General features: G+C 36.0%; 8 protein-coding genes across 8 annotated transcripts; all 8 read right to left on the bottom strand.

The window, feature by feature from the left end:
• Positions 1-297: 297 nt before the first annotated feature.
• On the bottom strand, positions 298-1,956 carry TM35_000072880 (uncharacterized protein; the record flags this gene model as incomplete). The annotated part of the gene is made up of 1 exon (XM_029023734.1): positions 298-1,956. One exon carries the CDS (start codon positions 1,954-1,956, stop codon positions 298-300), a length of 1,659 nt encoding a protein of 552 aa, XP_028884930.1.
• A 413-nt stretch (positions 1,957-2,369) lies between these two features.
• On the bottom strand, positions 2,370-3,395 carry TM35_000072870 (putative nucleoside diphosphate-linked moiety X motif 22-like; the record flags this gene model as incomplete). Its single annotated transcript, XM_029023733.1, has 1 exon — positions 2,370-3,395. One exon carries the CDS (start codon positions 3,393-3,395, stop codon positions 2,370-2,372), a length of 1,026 nt encoding a protein of 341 aa, XP_028884929.1.
• A 576-nt stretch (positions 3,396-3,971) lies between these two features.
• On the bottom strand, positions 3,972-6,203 carry TM35_000072860 (uncharacterized protein; the record flags this gene model as incomplete). The annotated part of the gene is made up of 1 exon (XM_029023732.1): positions 3,972-6,203. The coding sequence occupies one exon, from the start codon at positions 6,201-6,203 to the stop codon at positions 3,972-3,974; it is 2,232 nt and encodes a 743-aa protein (XP_028884928.1).
• A 355-nt stretch (positions 6,204-6,558) lies between these two features.
• On the bottom strand, positions 6,559-9,024 carry TM35_000072850 (putative WD repeat-containing protein 27-like; the record flags this gene model as incomplete). The annotated part of the gene is made up of 1 exon (XM_029023731.1): positions 6,559-9,024. The coding sequence occupies one exon, from the start codon at positions 9,022-9,024 to the stop codon at positions 6,559-6,561; it is 2,466 nt and encodes an 821-aa protein (XP_028884927.1).
• A 384-nt stretch (positions 9,025-9,408) lies between these two features.
• Positions 9,409-11,076, bottom strand: TM35_000072840 (uncharacterized protein; the record flags this gene model as incomplete). Its single annotated transcript, XM_029023730.1, has 1 exon — positions 9,409-11,076. One exon carries the CDS (start codon positions 11,074-11,076, stop codon positions 9,409-9,411), a length of 1,668 nt encoding a protein of 555 aa, XP_028884926.1.
• A 248-nt stretch (positions 11,077-11,324) lies between these two features.
• Positions 11,325-12,161, bottom strand: TM35_000072830 (uncharacterized protein; the record flags this gene model as incomplete). The annotated part of the gene is made up of 1 exon (XM_029023729.1): positions 11,325-12,161. The coding sequence occupies one exon, from the start codon at positions 12,159-12,161 to the stop codon at positions 11,325-11,327; it is 837 nt and encodes a 278-aa protein (XP_028884925.1).
• Positions 12,162-12,555: 394 nt separating this feature from the next.
• Positions 12,556-13,932, bottom strand: TM35_000072820 (uncharacterized protein; the record flags this gene model as incomplete). Its single annotated transcript, XM_029023728.1, has 1 exon — positions 12,556-13,932. The coding sequence occupies one exon, from the start codon at positions 13,930-13,932 to the stop codon at positions 12,556-12,558; it is 1,377 nt and encodes a 458-aa protein (XP_028884924.1).
• A 2,564-nt stretch (positions 13,933-16,496) lies between these two features.
• On the bottom strand, positions 16,497-17,447 carry TM35_000072810 (RNA-binding protein; the record flags this gene model as incomplete). The annotated part of the gene is made up of 1 exon (XM_029023727.1): positions 16,497-17,447. The coding sequence occupies one exon, from the start codon at positions 17,445-17,447 to the stop codon at positions 16,497-16,499; it is 951 nt and encodes a 316-aa protein (XP_028884923.1).
• Between the last annotated feature and the right edge of the window lie 2,406 nt (positions 17,448-19,853).

Below are 19,853 nucleotides of genomic sequence, written 5' to 3'. Positions count from 1 at the left end.
AAAAAAAAAAACTACAGGCAATGAGTCACTAGTGATAAAAAAAGGAACAACAACAAAAACAAAGAAGAAACAGAGATACAAATACAAAAAAAATAATCTCCAGAGAAAATAATCCAGGAAATATAGTATATACTAGAGCCCTTTCTTTTTTTTTTCTCTTTAATTATCTATTTATAGCCATTACAATATACAAGGTGAATACAGTTACAAGAATATATATATATATATATATATATATATAAACAAATAAATATAAAAAAAAATAATTTATATACGTCACTCTCTACAACCCTTTCTCTATTCAGAGAATGAAGGAGATCCCCGAACAAAATAACGTACGGCTTCCACAACAGCAGAAAAAGTAATAGGAGCATCTTCTAACGGTCCATTAGTTGATATGTGTACACGCATAAAGAACTCAGAGCTGGCAGCCAAAGGAGAACCCATACATTGTAATAAATCTCGAAGTTGTGCCATGTTTATTATTCCAATAGAGTCCTCCTCATTACTACTACTATCAATAATAGTATAAAATGCCTCCACAATAGGTTGAATAGATCGTTCATGGTGTTTTACGAATACTTCACACAAACAACGAAGAAGACAACCTGCTGTGACGGTTGTACTTTGTAATCCTTCCAATCTAATATTATTATTATCATTATTATTATTATTATTATTATCTGAGACGGATAAAAGATTAACAACAGCTTCTACAAGATCAATATGTAATAAACTATCCCGTTGAGATAAGGGAATAAGTGCATCCACGATACGAAATACATGTTCCTTAGATAAAAACCCATGATGTGCACAATGATGTATCCACGAGTTATTTTGTTTATCTTCTCTATTTATATCAGACTGTAGTACAGTTAAATTAAGATCCAAAGAGTCTGAAGAAACAATATGTTCCAAGAGATCACTCATCATTGAAGAAAGAGATTCAAAAAATAACCAATACGATTCCTCAATTCTATTATGAAGTATTTGTAAAAAAACATAGGCTTCTATACATTTTTCTACCTCTACATAATAATGAAGAGATCGTATAAATCCCATAATATGTTCAACTATTTCTGCATCCGATGAAGTTGAATACTGTTCTCCAAAAAATACAAACATATACTGAATCATGGTTTCATAATAATAGTGATAGGGATATGATTTTTCACTCTGTGTATACAATAAATTTTGTCGACGACGTTCTTCTTCTCGTCTTTGCTTACTCCAAGCCATTCTTTGAATAATACGTAGAACTGAGAGAAGAGAGAGTTGAGGATGTTCCGTTTGTTGTAAAAAACTAACTTCCCTAGTCGTTGTTGTTGATGTTTCTTCACTCGGTTTATGAAGTTTCGTACTATAATCTATTAATTTTAACGTATTTAATATTAAATTCTTTTCCTTTATTACTGAAGGATTCTGTAATATCATCCGTTTAGAATTCCCATCATCACATGGAGTTTCTTCAGAGCATACATATCTTTCCATTTTTATATTAGGTAAAGTCACTAAATTACCTTTTACCACATTAGATCGATGGACTTTCACTCCATTTAAGATTTGCAATTGTGGAAGGGACTCGGCGATCCACACATTAACTCTTGAGTTGGATGGTAATGAAAGACGAAGAACACGCAATTCCCGTAGATGTTGTAATGTAATCAATACAGATTCCGATAGTTCTAATGGATTATTAGAGAGATCAAGTGAACGCAATTGGGGCATACATGCAGCCAAATCCGTACCTTGTGGAAGTGAAATAATATTATTATCACTAAGATCCAATGAGAGCATATTGGGAAGTTGAGTGAAGGCTGAGAGAAGTTCACTAATGTTTGTAATGCCGCACTTCTTAAGAGAGACATACGGGACCTGAGAGGCCTCTCTTGTGTAATACCGCAGCATCGCCACTGCAGTGGATTGTGAAGTCGCATATAATGTACAGTCATCCATTGTGAATATATCTAAATAATAATAATAATAATAATAATAATAATAATAATAATAATATTGGGCCTCCTTTTTCTCCCTTTTCTCTTTCCTCTACTCAATTAAGAATGGTAAGGCTCACACAACATTAGAAGAGGGAGGAGATTGAAGAAGGGAGGAGAACAAAAAAAGATAATAATGACCATAAGAACACATAGAGTAATTGGGTCTGTAAAAATTAGTCACCAAATCTATTTTTTTTTTTTTTTATTATCCATTTTGTATTCCCCCCTCTACCCACCTTCCATTTCTCCATTCTCTTTTGTAGAATTTTTTTTTTTTCCCATCTCCAAAAAGAAAGCGATCATTATATAAATAACGTTTTCTTTAATTTCGGGTAATCATTGTGAAAAAAAAAAATATTTTTGATGTGATTACTAAATATATTTTATCCCATGCAACAAACACGCAAAAGATGCTGGAGTTAATTTTCCCTGGAGTTTTTCCTCCACAAAACACCGTGCCGCCTCTTCTGTTTTGATCATGTTAAGATCAATCAATCGCAATGAATTAGGAATTGATTCAAAAGCATCCGCCCCTCTTCGACTATTAAAACATTTCTTTACTTCAGATGCGTTAAGACTTAATTGAATAAAAAAACAAACATCCGGTTTTCTACTCTTTACATTTCTAACAACACTTAAAAGTCCTTTATTACTACAGGAAGTGGGTTCCACCCCAAGTTCATCCGCTACTTCCATTGTAGCTGCGTCAAAGAGAAGATCCACAAGTGTAGATGTCGTTACATATTCAAACCATCCTGCAGCCTCATTCAATAAAGAAGAAGAAGATTTATTATTATTATTATTATTATTATTACTATTATTATTATTCGTAGTAGTAATAATAGTAGAAGTATCTCTGGAGTGGGTTTCTTTAAAGTGTTGCCAATTAAAAATTTTATTAGGCTCTGCATGTCCACCAGGGAAACAGAAGAAACCAGGATACTCACTAACAGACTCTGATCGACAAAATAAAACCCCCATTCCATCAGAAGTAAGAGTAAAACATTCCACACCCAAAGCATTCGCGAGATAATTCTCTAACAGAACACCTTTTCTTTTCGCAAGCTCAGCATACATACCAATATTCCTTGTCGTTCCCAAACTACTCTTATAGTCTGTTAAACCAAGTTGTAGACTACACTTATTACCCTCTTGCACTACGCCATGTAAACGAAACTTTAATCCATTATACACATTCTCCCTCTGCGGCTCTCCATCATTTCTTTTTGTGAGTTTATTCCACGTCTCTTCAATGGCCGTGTGATCCGTCGCGGTGTCTTCTGCGCGGTTGTGGGAGCGGCGAACAGTCGCTTCTAAAGTGGACGGCAGCAGCGGTGATATTTCACTAGTCGCAATGAAGAGGTACTCAAATGGATCCATCGCATCTGTAGAGAGCATTCTGTTATTATTATTACTATTATTATTTATTCGATAATGATAATGAGTGGACTAGAAGAGGAAGAAGAAGAAGGGTAAAGGAAAATATATATAGAGAGAAAAGAGAGGATATAAAAATAAAATAAAATCAACATATAAAGAAAAGTTTGACTGCTACATATAATATTTCACAGTCATGATAAGAAGGAAGGTAAAAAAAAAAAAATAATAATAATATGCATCTTAACGTACTCATCTCTGTCTTCACAGGGAGGAGTGAAAGAGAGAGAGAGAGAGAGAGAGAGAGAGAAAGAAATGCAGACTCGCTAAAACAATCACTTCTCATACTTATACTCATATATTCACTATATATATATATATATATATATATATAAACTCCATCAATAACACTAAATAAATAATAATAATAATAATAATAAAAAAAACAAAAAAAAACTTGAGATATCAGAATGGGATACCGAACGAAAGTAAAATAAACGCATTAACAGACACAAACTGAAACAACAACAACAACAACAACAACAACAAAAAACAAGACATAAACTAAAAAACTAATAACATGTACTTTCTTTTTAATTAATCGTTTTTTCTTTCACCTTTTCCAATACTTTCCTTCAGTATGGCAATTTCCTGAAGGAGAGTCCTTTCAATCATTGTGGAATGACGAATTTGATTAAGATGAGGCCATGTACGAAGTTGAGCCTTACTAGTGACAAACGCAATATACTCAGGACTGGGATTGGCGACAATATTGAAATAATCCGGCACCGCATGTAAAACATTCCCAATGGGGAGAATAAGAATATCACCATCATAGCATTGAGTTAAGGATAAGTAAAGTAATTCAAATTTTCCTGTTTTGGATAGCAAACCAGCATTAAATAGTTTTAAAACCCAATGACGTGCTTCGCGACAACAACCATACCAAATTCGGCTAAGAATTTTTCTTGGTCGTTGTTGTTTATACACTAAAGGGGATGCGTGTTTTCGTAAAAATGGAATAATATGTGGATTGACTTGACTAACAATAAAATAATTCACATTAAATAAAGCAGAAAGACTTTCACGTGGTAAATCTTTTGCTAAACTTCCATCACACCATAATTGACCAGGAAGAAAACGATGAAATTTACCACCAGGATGTTTTTCAATTAATTGAACAGCTGTGAAAAGTCCTGGAAGAGCACAACTGGCACTCACAGCACTCCAAACAACTACATTTGGAGAAGTTACATAATTAAGAAGCATATGTCTATCTGTATGAGAACCACTATATTGATCACTCGTAACACATACATTTAATATACGACCAGTTTTATGATAAGCTTCTTCAAATGTAATATCTCCAAAATTAGAACGAAGACACTCCATAAGAGTTCGAATATCCATAAGAGCACCAGTTTTAATTCGACGTTTTAAATTTTGAAAAAATCCACCCTCATCAAAGGGTTCTAATTGAAGTGTTTGTACTGTAAGTACGGATTCTTGCATTAATATACGAAGTTGATCTTCTGATTTAGTACAAATAAGTCCAGCTATAATAGAACCTGCGGAAGAACCAGAAATAATATCTGGAAGTAATCCAGCATCAAAAAGAGCTCGAACAACACCTGTGTGATAAACTCCCAAAGTTGAACCTCCACTAAGCATAAGAGCACTTCTTCCATAGGATTGTAAAGTATCTTGAAGAATATTTAATTTTTCAATATTTGTTAGAGATGTTTCACTTAACGGACGAGGTTCATATGCCCAATGAAGAAGAGAAGAAAGATAACATGATAGTTTCGGTCCTACTGCTACGGCGGTACGACAACTACTATCACTATCACCATCCCCATCAGGAGGACTATCTATATGACTTCCTCCTACATCACAACATTCTGTTTTACTACAGTACTTTTCTTCTCCCTCCTTCTCATTAACAGTGGGTACTTCTACTTCCCCTTCTTCTTCTTCTTCTTCCGTTGTACAATTAGAAACTTGAGTCGTAATATTATTACCCATCAATGATGCATAAAAATCAGGAGGTTTTCTAACTGGAATGATAGTTGTTGGATTCATATTTTCTTCTTTAGAAGATGATATACTAAATGTCTGTATTAGTTTTACAATTGCCGTATTATAGTCTTCTACATAGCATGTTGTACCAGTGTAATAGCGATAATTATACGGATTGGTTATTCCATGGGCTGTACGATGAAGTTGTGAACGTAAGAACTCACCCATTGCCCGTTCATTCTTAGATAAAGCAAGAGCTCTCGCACACAACGCATCTTGTAGAAGTCCCTCCGCATCACAAGCCGTCTTTACTGGTATTTCTCTTTTCCACTTTTGCATCCCACGATGATTGTCAAGATTGACGGCTGCTGTAAACCATGTATGTAGACTATCAGTGGAATTCATAATATCAAGATACCGCTGTTCTGTACGCCGGGATTGCATTCGTTCAGAATATTCTTTTATCCACTTTTGTATAGCACGCAGTGGTACTAAAATAAGACATCTCACAAGAAGAAAATATAAAAAAGTAAGCATGGCTCCAATCCATGGACGTTCTCCTTTTCTATGCGTCGTTCTTGATTTAGTATATTTTTTTTTCACTTGCCTGTAGGTTTGCTTAACATTTTTTTTCTTCTGAGCAATACTGCCACCAGATATTGTTCCTTCATCTTTTGATGAAATGCCTGATCCATTTGTTAATACTTCTCTTTCAATGACTTTTGTTCTTGTTGCTGCTGATGATAATGTGGGTACATGTGCCTTTTCCCCTCCCACAGGTTTGACTGAAGTATTTCTGTGGTGGTACATCTCCACAACTACCTTCTTCTCTACGGTTATGTGGAATTTAAAATGTGACTACTGGAGTGAATGTAGAAAATGCAAAAAAAAAAAGAGGGTAGAAATAGATCTACTTTTTTTCGTCCTTCTTTCCAAATGAATAATAAATAAAATTCCCTTATTACTCTAAGAGCATAACCATTATTATTATTATTATCTCTATTTCCCCCATCTCACTTTTGGATCCCCACAGAAAGAGACAGAGGCACCTAGAGATGAATAGAAAAGTAAAATATTTTTTTAAAAAAAAGGAAATACAGGAAAAGAAAAAAAAACATCCTCCTTTTTCTCTTTCTCTTTCTTTCTTTCTTCTCTTTTTTTTTTTCTATCGTTGCCCCATTAAATGTATACCACCTGTTGTAATACCAACAGCGAGAACATTTTCCACTGGGTGCCAACAAACTGCAGTAGGTATATCCGCTACCACCACATTATCAAGAGCCGCACCGGAGCCAACATCGTAAATGCACACTGTACGATTTTCACTTCCAACAGCCACCATTGCACCTGTTGGTGAAAGCGCCACTCCAACGGGAACTGCAGTGTTGCGGTGAAATGCCAATTGTCTAACCGATCGCTCTTGACGAAGATCCCAAACCCGAACGGTGTTATCTAATCCAGCTGTTATGTACATATGTAAAAGATCTGTACTAGGTGAAGCATACCTACTTGCTGTCATCATCCCAATATGATGTATAGGTCGTGTATGGGCCTCTTCAACTAGACGAATATTTTTTTCAGCAGAAACATCATAAATACCAACAGTTTTATTTGATCCAGCCCAAACTATAATGTTAGAAGTGAAGTAATTAATAGCATCTATAGCTACCACAGAATGAGCGGAACCTGCATTAAAACTTAATACATTCTCCATTTTGGATTCATTACGTTTACGATGTAAATCACCACCACCATCATCTAAAGCATAACGAGATAAATTTACAGTGTTTCCAGCAGCGTAACAAAGAAATTTATCTGTGTAGAAAAATTTTACACTTCGTACTTCTTTACCAACTTGTTGTATAATATAAGGTGATGCACGTTTACTAGGTTGCCATACTGCGATCATACCATCAGCTGATCCAGTTGCAACAATAGGTGCATTAACAGAAAGATTAATATCTGCTGTATTTAATGGAGCCTTATGGGCTCGCATCATTTTACCATCTCCTCCATTTTTTGCCACTGGATACTTTAGCCAATTTGCTGTGGTATCACCAGAGGCTGTAAGAAGACCAGCACCTGCTGCTGAGAATGTAGCTGAGGTTACAACTGCATGATGAATAGGTGAAGAAGAAAGAATTTTATTACTATTTGTCATTGGTTGCAAAGGATGATTAGAAAATGGTAATGCTTTATACCGCAGAGGAGCGGCGGTTATTGGTGGAAGTCGTGTCGGTTTACGTGTTTTGGCCCGTATATCCTTTTCTTGTTTTTGAATACTCCAGGGCACACTAGCAGCATAACCACTACTTTTAATAGGATGTCCAAAGGTTACTGGTTTATCCACATTCAAATTCGTTTTTTTCTTATTATTTTTATCATTTTTACCAGTACCTTTTCCAACAGATGCAGCTGTAGCCGCTGCTAATTGTTGTTGATAAGGTAATAAAAGAGGTTCTAAGAGTTCTGCACGGAGTGCCTCTCTGGCGTGAATCATATCATCATTATTGATATTCGAACTACATACTTCTACACCAGGAACATAATAAATGAAATCTTGTTTCTTTGGTGACCAAACACACCATGAACCATTTCCTGAAACCGCACATAATACAGAATTATCATCTGAAAGAAATAATGTTCGATCTATTAACAATTCCATAGAGTTTTTATCATAACATATCACAGCATCTGGACGAACTAATAAAAAAAATTTTCTACCTACTGTCACGTCCAGCACACACATTCCTCCTTCTTCCACTTCTTTTGGAATAGTAGATGGATCTACCGATCGGTATAATTGTTTCGTCACATTAAGAGTAAAAAATACATCTAATGTCTCTTGTTGTAAGAGTTTTACCGTTCCATCTGAAAATCCCACTACGAGATGACCTTCTTCACTTCCCCCAACAGCAAAACAAGTTACTTGATGCGCACGTGAAAGAATATGACCATCCCGATCTAGTATAGACTCTACATGACAACAAATATCATCATCCTCATTTTTATAACGAATACTTACTAAATGATTTTGATACGATATAAGAAATAAACGAGTTGCACTAAATGCAGCAAAGGCAGCACCGTGATCATCATACCAACAACCACAGTCTACTAACTGATATGGCCATCTCTCACCTCCTCTACTACCACTATCATCACCATTACCCGTATACCCAACTCGACAATCCACTAATACAAGTTGGTCTGGTGTGGAAAGGGCAACAGTCAAACCATCTGGTGTCCATGTGGCTTGATTCACACCTTCTATCACACAACCACAAACAAATTCTTCTGTTAAAGAACATTCTTCTTCTTCTTCTTGTTCTTCTACTCCTCCTCCAGCCAATATACAGAGTGGATGACGTTCCAATGTAAAAAGTGCCAATGCTCTTTCACCTATTAACAGAATCTTTTCTTGAAAGAGGGAGATGAGAGATGGTGTAAATCCCAATTCCACCAGCGGCTCCGTAGAGGGCTGTTCTTCCCAGCAATACCACACATAGAGTTTAGAAACCCCACCACTGTGACTACACCAAATAAGGTACTCTGCAGAAACAGCAATACAGATTACTTGCGTACCACGTAATTGTAATTCACGCAATACACTCTCACTCGATTGTGACATTTTTTTTTTTTATCTCTATTTTTCCTTTGTTCCTTCTCTATATTTCTTAATATTCTTATTTCTCTCTATATACTTCTTTCTTTCTCTCTATGTATATATATATATATCGTACTTTTAACTCTCTGCCTATGCTTATCTTGAGAGTGTACTACACTTCCCTTCAACCAAGAGAAAACATAAAAAAAAAAAAACAAAAAAAAAGGAAAAAAAAAAACAACAACAACAATAAATCCACATTTTGTTCTCAAAGTAAAAAAAAAAAGAATACATCATTACATTCTATATCTCATTTTAGTCTCTTTCACCTCCCACTACCCCGTCTCTTTCTTTCTTCTTCGTTGTTATTTCTTTTTTTTTTTTTTTTTACCTCCTTCTTTCCTTACTTCAACTTCTGCAGGGATCATCATCATGAGCGAGCATCTGAACAGTTTCACGGAATAAAACGTTCTCTGCTACTGCGGCCAACGCTGCAGTTTCATTTTCATTTCCACTGCAAACACCATCTCTGCCCAACACCGCCTCTCGCATCTTTGCCTCCAACAAAGGTTCCATCTCCTCAATTTCCCTCTCCACAGCATGAATCTCATCTTCTGTAGTAGAGATAGTATCATCATCACTCTCATATTTATCTGTATTATTCTCCTCTTGTGAACTGGAGTCACTCTCACTGGAGTTCAGCATGTTTTCATCAAAACGAGCAAACTCTTTATCTGTAACATCATACATCCTCGCGGCCTCTTGTGCATATGTACGCATCCAATCCGTAGAATGTCCCTGCATAGAAGCCACAGGCATCATTCTTCGTCTCAATCGATTAAGTCTACGTTGTGAAAGGACATCATTAGGATCATTTACAACATTAGAAATCATACTCGTCTCATCATTTCTACGTTGTAAATCTTTTAAAAATTGTTCAATAACTTCTTTATGTGAACCAGGCACTTCACAACGAAGTCTATGAAGTGCAATGGTGAGTTGAAGACCTAATAAAACTTCCTTTTCATCTGTAACTATATTCAAATTATTTTTCTGAGTATTTGAAGAGTAATTTACTACTAGCGGTTCACTTCTCAGAGAAGGAGGTATACTTGTACAATAAAAGTGAGCAAATGTATATCGTGGCATTCTTAATGGTACTCGTACGTAACGATTATTTTGTACTAAAATACGGTATTCCTGAATAACTACACGAACAATATCTTCTGCATGACTAGATGAGATGGAAGCGAGTGTACCACTTTGAAGCCAATGTAATGGTTCCCGAACACTATGATGTAATAGTGCCTTCTGTACAAGATGTGGATAAACATTAATGAGTTCGGCTACAGAAGCGGGTATAGAGACTATTGCGAGATGCCAAGATTCTTCTCGCATGACTCTTTCCACCCCATTTGCCCAATCATGTAAAGCCTCTGTGAGTTCCCTCTCACGACAATGTTCCTTTGTTTCTTTATCTAAACTGAGAAAAGCTAAAGAAACTTTTATTTTATCATTTTCCTTTTCTGATTCATTTTGTATAAAAGTAGTATACGGTAAAGAGAGTGGAAGAATAAAGAGATCACCAGATGAGAGTACCACACGGTTTACCATTTTACGATGATAATTGTGTTCCTCTGCGGCCCAGCGTCTCAAATAGGCTCGGCGTCTCTCTTCTGATTGCTCCACTACATCTGCCAACTCCACAAGCAATACATCACTCACATCTTCTTCTCCAACATCTTCTTGCTCAGTTATAATCGCCGCGATCTCCTCCACTGCGGCTGTGAGGTCTAGAAGAAGCATGGCGACCACACGAACATCTTCGTTATTTCCTCCACAGGACAAATCGGCTTTAAACGCATAATAATAACAACAATCACAATCCCCTTTAGGTGCCACTGCAGTTATTATTTTCACTGGAGAAAGATTAGTGAATAAATTGTCTTCTGTCCATAAATAGGAGCGAGTGGCATGATAAGCACGGGGAGAAAAACGGCGCAGTTTCTCTAACAGATCCAATCGTGTTGGTGGGGAATGATTTGATTTCCCCACAAGAGAAATATGAAGCACCATTTTACTTCTCTTGTCTATAAAAGTGAAAATAGATAAAGAGGAGAATAAGAAACAAAAAATATATAGACACTATTTCTTCAGATACACCTGTACCCATCAAAGAGGGGTTGGTTAGTAAAACATATTTGTATCAAACATTTGGGAATATAATCTCTAATTCTTGTAAATATAATGGGGAAAAAAAAGGGTAAAAACCAAAAACTCTCTCTTTCTTTATCTATCCATGATTAATGTATATCCTCTACATCTCAGGATCCAAATGGAATTGAAAGACGATGCGCTAATTGTTCTAACACCATTCTGCGTTGCTGTGCAGGTTCGATACCTAATGCGGAAGCATTCCTTAACGGCATCCCACCAGGGGTTCCTTCATTTCTAAGAAAACTAATTGACGAGGAAACACCTTGTGTGTTTGCTAACTCTGTGGAAGTAACTGTTGGAGGACCAGAGAAGGTACTACTACTGTTATTGCTGTTATTATTATTATTATTATTATTATTATTTTGTCTCTGTACGAAATGTGTGCCATGATATCTATCAGACTCTATATTAGATGCGGTTGTTGATATTGTTGTGTTATCTTCATTATTCCTTCGATAAAATGTTAAAAACTCTTCACGAAATGAAATCCATTCATTTTGAAGTGTCTTTTGAGCAGTTAAGACTTCTGAAAGTCGACGCTCTGTAGCTGAAAGAAGCTGCCGAAGATTTACACGATCTTCCTCAGCAGCACGTAGTTGTTTTTCCAGTCCATCTATACGTGTGAGTAACACTGAACTGGTAAGTTTTTCCTCATTATTAGGGACTGATATCGACTCTACTGCGGCAGCAGCAGCTGCTGTTGTTGTTGCTGTTGGAGTATTATTCGTATTATTAGTAGTATGTGTAGACTCTCCATATAAGGTAGTCGCAGAGTTTACATTTGAGGAATTCCACGCTTCTCTAGAGACGAATGTCTCCGGCCGTGTAGGTTGAGTGATAGATCCATACTTTTTATTCCACCGCTCCAATTGTTCATCTATTCTCGTAAGGAGTTGTTGGGCTTGTATATCTTGAATGGTGTTGCCATTAACATAAGAGAACATCGTCCCTGCAGTATTCCTCTCTCGTCTATCAATTTATACTTTTCTTTCTTTCTTTCTTTCTTTTTTTTTTCTTTTGCTTCGTCTAATCTAAACATCCAAAAAAAGAAAATAAAAAAAAAAAACAAAAGAGTATATGTATTTCATAGATGTGAATTGTATAGCAATTCTGCACCAACAGTACAGAGAAATGGAAAGAAAAGCAAAACTATTTAAAAGTAAACAAATATAGATTCTCTTATAAAGCAGCATCATTGCAAAAAGAAGTACTCTTCTCTGGAAATCACTCAACAGAAAGAAGAACTTCTGCAACGCTTTCTGTTCAACAACAACAACAAAAAAAAAGAGTTTATTCTTTTTCTTTCCTTTGTTCTTTCATTCTACTAGATGCTCTTCTTCACATAACAGAACATCCACCGCCTTCTTCAGACTTCTTATCCGACTCTTTTACTCCCTCTTCAGCCTCTTTAGGCACTTCCCCATCAGGCAACTGTTTTTCAGATGGAACAGACATTGTGACTCCCTCCACTCTTGTTGTTGTTGTTGTTGTTGCTATTGGTGTAGTTCCAGTTGTTTCTATTCCCTTTGTTGTTGTTGTTGTTTCTATTGCTGCTGTGGGTATTTTTTCGGGGGCGGTAAAGCAGTAGCGGTATTCGAGGGCATCAAAGAGATCTGTGTAGTCCTCCCCGTAGCCGTCTGCAAAGGCAAAGGCCATACTACTCTTCTCCGCATTATACACATCGTAAAAGTTACGCACTTGAAGAGAGACTTCCTCAAGCGTGAGTGGAGGAGAATCGTTCGGGCGGATGCGAAAAAATACCCAACGATCAGCGCCAGCGGTTAAATGAGAGTCCTTCACAACTCCTGTTAACTCCACTACCGTGTCGGTGGGTTCACTAGCAGAGAGATTGGGTTGAATATTATCATCACCATCATTCTTTTCCTTTAAAGGTGGAGATGACTGTAAATCTTCTAATGTTTGTTGTCTCAGAAAAGTGATGAGATCATCTGCTAATCCAATACACGCTGCCCTAAGAAATTTCAAGTGTTCTTTGCATATTTCTTCATCAGAACAACTTCCCACTTCGGCTTCTAGATTTACATTAGATGAACCTATGCCTTGATGTGGTTCTTGTTGTTGTTGATGTTGACGTTGTTGTTGTTGTTGAGATTGATAAGAAGAAGACTCACGAAAAGTTTCTTTACATACCGTTATTTTTTTCTGCAACTCATCAAATCGTGCATTCCCATTCTCTACTTGAGTAAATATAGTTTTATATAATTCCAATACGAAATCAATCATCCACTGTTTTAATTCTTGCCCTTCACTTGACGATAATACACAACCCCGCAGATACAGCAAGCGTGCAATCCCGCGAACTTCTACAATAGTTCCACCCCCATTCGACATTGCCTTTCCAGAGAGGGCAGCCATAATAAATCTATAAAGAGATCTCAAGAGCGATAACTGTGAACACTGTTCTCCCAACTCACTCCACATCTTTTCCTCATGACTGGGTTGAGCGGTATGTGCTTTAAGAACAGCTGTTATCCCTACACAGATCTCTTGCCAAAGTTGTTGTAAAAGTTTGGGTAAACGTTCGTGAAGAACTCGGTTCACTTTCTTTTCCACTACATTATACTCATCTGTTTTTGTGCTTTCCTTCTTCTGATCAAGTTGTTGTAACAATGCATCTAGCTGCGTCAGTACATCTTGGGTTACGCACACATAATACCAAGCCTCTGACGGTACCACATGTTTGTTTAAATCCATTTAATGTATATATATATATATATATATATATATATACAGAAGTGAATCGTAATTTAAGGCCAAATAAAAGAAAAAAAAAACAAGAGAATCCCAATAATATATTCTTCAGCAATAAACGATACAAAAAGAAAAAAAAAACTCCCTTCCCTAAGAAATAAAGAGAAAAAAAAAGAAAAAAAAAGTGGAGAGAAAAGAGAATAAAAAAAAAAGAAAGCAAACGAAATAGAAATTGAAAGGAAAAGAAGGAAAAAAAAAGCCCACAGAAAGAGAAAAACCAATTTCCTCCATTTACTCTCTTTCGGCTGCCTTTTTTTTTTCTCTCCATATGTTCAATTAAAGAAAAACAGGAAGAAATAAAATAAAAAAAAAAAAAGTTTTCTTTTTTCCGTCTTCATTCGAATAAGCCCTTTTCCCGGGCGGCATAGATACATGAAACATCTAAGTAGAAAAAATTATAAAAAAAGTAAATTAAGTAAATAAAGAGGAGAGTATGATATAGGCTATGATACTCTGAGAAAGAAAAAAAAAAAACAGTGAAATAGAAACTGATGGAATACGAATATATATATATATATATATATATATATATATATATATATATATATTATATTATATTCCATTTCTTTCCATTTCCCTCTTTTTCCCTCCATTCTCATCATCATCACAACAATCACCCATCCATCATCCTCTTATTATTCTTGCTTCTTCCCCGCAGCTAATTTGTTATTTTATTTCACTTCTATTCATTACTTTCACTCTTTTTCTTTTTTTTCTCTTTAAACCCCTATTGACTTTCCATCTTCTCACCCTGTTTATTATCTCTATACACACACAAACGGAGTGAGGTGAGAAGAGGGAAATGTCATTTAAGGCAGAAAGAAAAAAAAAAAAAAAAAGAAAAGAATAAGAACGATAATGGAAAGAAGTGAAAATAAAACACATGATCCACTCGCATACACAGGAAGAGAGGAAAAGAAAAAAATAAAAATAACAAAAAAGATAATAATAATAAAAAAAAAACACAAGACGTTTTCGTTTTCAAAAAAAAAAAAGTTAAGTAAAAATAAAAGTGCCCAACATTAATATCTTTTCTTTTGGTTTTTCGGCTGGGCTGGGTGAGAAAAATGCATGAATACGCATAAACACAAAAAACTGAAAGTAATGCGTACAAACATTTTTTATTCACTCCTGGTTTAATGGTTTCAGCCTCGCATTGTTATTCCAGAATTAAAAAAAAAAAAAAAAAAAACAGAAGGTGGGGGAAAATAGAAACAAATACAGAAAAAGAAAGAAAGAAATCAAAAAACAATAAAATAAATAAAAAAAAACGTTTTTTTTTTTAAAAAAAAAATTTTCCCCAAATCGTTTATCCGTAATTCACCTCCAACATATATATAAATATTTATATATATGAACTTCTTATTTCAATAGCTAGAACAGCCTTTAGCATCCTCCAAGTCATTTTATTTATTTTGCTCCTCGTTCATTAACGATTTCACACCAGTACTCCAAACAATACAAATATAGTTGTGGAGAGAAATGAGATGATCGAGCAGCATGAAAAAAAACAAAATGAGATGAAGTGAAATCGAAGAAAGAAAACAAAAAACAACAACAAAAAAAAACACCAAGAGAGAAGGAATACAAAAAAGAAAAATAAATAGAGAGAAAGTGTATGTATTGAAAAAAAAAAAGGTATCGTTCGCGTTCTTGTTACCTTACATAAGAAAAAAAAAAGTACATGTGCATATTAAATTGTACGTTTATCGTTTTCTTCCCTTATCCCCCCTCTACATTTCTCCTTTCCATTAACAACAACAAAAAAATACAATAATTCGAATCCCCCTTCCCTTTCTCTCTTTCTCACTATTCCATTCCTGGAGTTTGTTCACACGGCCAAAGAGGATTACCCTCCAAAAAGAAAACAATAAAAAAAAAGTAAAGTTCCCTCCGTTGATGTTTGACACGAAGGGTGAGAAAGAGTGAGTGTAGCGTTCGGCTACAGTAATAACCCTAAAAAAAAGTAAAAGAAAAAAATGATAATTGCGCGCAAATAATAAAAAAGAAAAAAAAAAAAGAATAGAGATAAACCAAAGGCTATGATATTCTACTCACTCCTCATTTCCAATACTCGGAAGAGTGAAATAAAGAGAGAGAGAGAGAGGGAAGGAGAAAGAGAGAGAAAGAAAAGGAAATGTATTTCCTTTTCAAGTGACCTGTCAACAGAGGAATGCGTTCCCAACTCCTCATTCCAGTTCGTTCACCTCCCTCTCTTTATCAAATGAAACGACTTTTTTTTTTAAGAGATAAGGAAAGAAAGAAAGAAAACACAGAGTATGTATGAGAAATAAACGAAAAAAAAAAATGAATAAGAAAAGAAATGTATTACGTATCCCATTTTTAGCAAACTCTTAGGGTGGTGACATGCCCAAATTCCACATCCTTCTACACTTCACCCCAGAAAGCCTATCTCAGCTATGAAGAAAACGAGAAGAGTATTGCATCTCCTTTTCTCCCTCTCTCTCTCTCTCTCTCTCTATTCCCTAGTAAAGCGCTGTAGGCAATCAGGCAACGAGATTTCGTGGTCCTCGAACAGGTTGATTCACCACTGTCTTCTCGAGATGAGCGAGAGAGTAGGGATTGTGGCGATACACCACTGCAGGACTTTTGCGTCCGCCGGTCTCCACGCCCTCCATGCCGAAACTGTAGTTGTTCTCATTGCTATCCGGCGTGCTGCTCTTCCGCGTGTCCCGCAACCACACCGCCGAATCGACTGGAAGAACCGCCGCTGCCGTTGTCACTGCCGTCGCTGCGGCCGCTGGAGTTGTTGTTGTTGTTCGTTTGTTTGTCTTTATGGGCTCCGGCTGCTGCTGCGCGGTGTGTTGTTGGGGTGGCGGCGGGAACACACACGCACTGCGGGGGGCGGGGGCGGTGGCGGGCGCCGACTTTCCCTCCTCGCGCCGCCGCCGCCGCTCCTGTTTTGTCTCCTCGCTGTCGGCGTACTTCGCCATGATGGCGGAGGCGCCGTTGAAGTAACAATTCTTCCCGTGCAGCTTCCGCAGGGCGTTGGCGGAGCAGTCGAGGCAGTCGTACTCCGCGTAGACGACCCACACGGGGCTGCCGTAGTGGTCCTCACGCATCGCACAGTACAAGAGCGTGCCGAAGGACGCGAGGAACTGCTCCACCTGATGCTGCGGAACACTCACGGGGATGTTGCGAATGTAGAGCGCGTTGGAGGCGTAGAAGGCGGATCGCCCGGAGTGCTGCGAGGGAAACACGCAGAGATGAAAGCGGTGGCCTTGCGTGACGGCTTGTCGACGGTTCATTCCTTCATACGCCTTACGTCCTTCCTCTTCGGTCTTGAAGAGTACAAAGCCAAAGCCTTTACTCTTTCCAGTGGCGGCATCCAACATCACCTTGGCACTGATTGGGAAATACTCGGCGAAGATCTGCTCTAGATCGGCATCATTCACATTGCGTGGGAGTTTAGCCACAAAAAGGTTCTGATAAGGCATCTTTCTAGTGTATATATATATATATGTATGTATGTGGTATATATACTTATTTTTCTTTGTGTTGTGTAGATGTGTGTGTGTGTGTGATTTGTTGACGGGAGTCGATTTCTTTTTCTTGGCCACGTCTGTGACTTTTTGTATAAAAGAAGAAACTAAACAGAGAAGAAAGAAAGAAGGAAAGAAAGAAGAAAACAATAAGAAGACACGGATAGAAAAGGTATATAGATAGATAGATAGAACCATGTATAGAGAGAGAGAACCAATAGAAAAAAAAAAAGAAGATTGAGTGAATAGGAAAGAAAGTAAAGAAAGCTATATTTTCATTCCTAAAAATAATAAAAACATTTATTATCCATATCAGGCACATAATTATTTCCGTCTTTGCTTCACAATTTCTTTTTTCTTCTTTTTTTTTTTTCGTACGTAAAAAAAAAAAAAAAATTCTGCTTTCATGTTTCCCCTTCTTTTCATTCTCTTCATTGCAAGTTGCGGAAAAAGGCATAATAGGGTTACTTTTGGTGTATCGGGCAGAACAGCACACACAACAAACAAACAAACAAATCGCTTTTACTTTCAGAGCACCACATTTGAAACTGAAGGAGAAAATAAGAAAAACAAATGAAAAATGAAAAATTAAAATAAAAAAAAACAGAACAACCATCATCAAAGAAAAAGAAAGAGAGAGAAAGAGAGAGAAAGCAAAGATGCTGAAGAACAAGAAGAAGTTTTTTTAAAAAAAGAGGAGAGAAAGAAATTACCAATATAATATGGCTGGAGATATAAATTGGCCTCCAATATAAAAGAATACTTAAAATCCTCTTTTTTTTTTTCGTTCTCCTCTCTCATCAATGAGGGAAGAAAAGAAAAAGAAAAAATGCTGTTTGATTCTTCCCGTACTCCCCAACCCACAGACTCAGGTATAATGTCTATGTATACATGTATGTGTGGGGGTATCTATAGAGATGTGAAGAAGAAAAGAAAAGAAAAAAAAAAAAAAAAACAAGGGTCTCTCATCTTATTTCAATTGTCTTTATTCTTGATGATGGTGTTTGCAAAGAGAACACAAAAAGAAAAAAAAAAAGAAAACAAACAAACAAACAAACAAAACAATAAACACAGAGCACCACAAGACCATATATGTATATTGATAATGATGATGTATTCTATGTCTCTCTCTATTCTCGTGTAAGTGGCTACCAGAGAGATTGTGTTTTTATTTTTATTCTTTTGTTTTCTTTATCGCCTTCATCGTTCATTCTTAATTTTTCTTTATTTCTTTTTCTTCTTTTCTCTTTGCTTTTTTTATTTTATTTTATTTTATTATTTTCACTGTTTTTCTCTTTCAACTTCTTGTTATTTTCATCTAACAAGTAAAATACGCCCTTTAAGAGGGGCGGTGTTTATATATGGTGAGGACGTCATGTTTACGTGTGATTTGTTCAAATTTTTTTTTTTTTTTTTTGGTTGCTGTTGTTGTTTAGTGGTATGAATTTAAATAAATAAATTAATTAATTAATAATTCTTATGGGGGTAATTCTGTAAAAGAAGGTTTCTCTGAATTACCATTTTTTCTCGTTTTCCTTTTTTCATCTGCTTTTTTTTTTTAATTTTCCATTCCTTCCTTTTTGTTAGTCGTTGTATTTACTTTTCTTCTTTTCTCTCAAGCTCCCACTCCCACCGCCTTCATTCCCCCAAACTCCTTTTCTCTCCTCTCATCACCCCCTTCTCTTCTTCAACCTATATATATATATATATATATATATGTACAGAGAGAAAGAAAGTAAATGATCTTCGGAATGGGACTACAACCATTAATATATATATATATATACATATATATATATAATGTTAACAGAAGGAGAGAGGGGAGTCCATAAATGAATTTACGAGAAAAAAAAAGTATCATCGACAAAGAGTGAAGGTGGAAGCAGGGAATTTGTTGGCGTCCCATCTCTGTCTGTTCAACCAAAAAAAAAGGAAAAAAAATGTTTAAATTGCAAGTAATACTAATACTAAATCATAATAATAATACTAATAATAATAATAACAATAATAATACTAACAATAATATAATAATAATCGACAGTAGCACAAACTGAGGCTTCCTTTTGGTATCATTTTTGATTTTGTGTGTGTGTGTATACTTCTGTTTCCCCCTTTTGAGAATAGAAAAAACGACCTGTTCGACTTCGCCCCTTCATACTCCCACTGTACATAAATAAATAAATACATATAGACATGGATACACTATATATTATCATCCCAATAATAATATTAATAATAATATAAGCAGTCATGTGAGGAGGAAGAAGAAGGAAACACACAGTATCTAGTCATCGTGTTGCCGGGTATTGTTGTTCATATGCAGAGAGACAATAATAATAATAATAATAATAATAATAATAA

The sequence above is a fragment of the Trypanosoma theileri genome (genome assembly GCF_002087225.1).
Source record: "Trypanosoma theileri isolate Edinburgh chromosome Unknown TM35_Tth_7_V1, whole genome shotgun sequence".
Classification (NCBI taxonomy): Eukaryota; Euglenozoa; class Kinetoplastea; order Trypanosomatida; family Trypanosomatidae; genus Trypanosoma; species Trypanosoma theileri.
The sequence above is the reverse complement of the archived record's forward strand: the minus strand, read 5'-3'. Positions and strand labels throughout refer to the sequence as shown.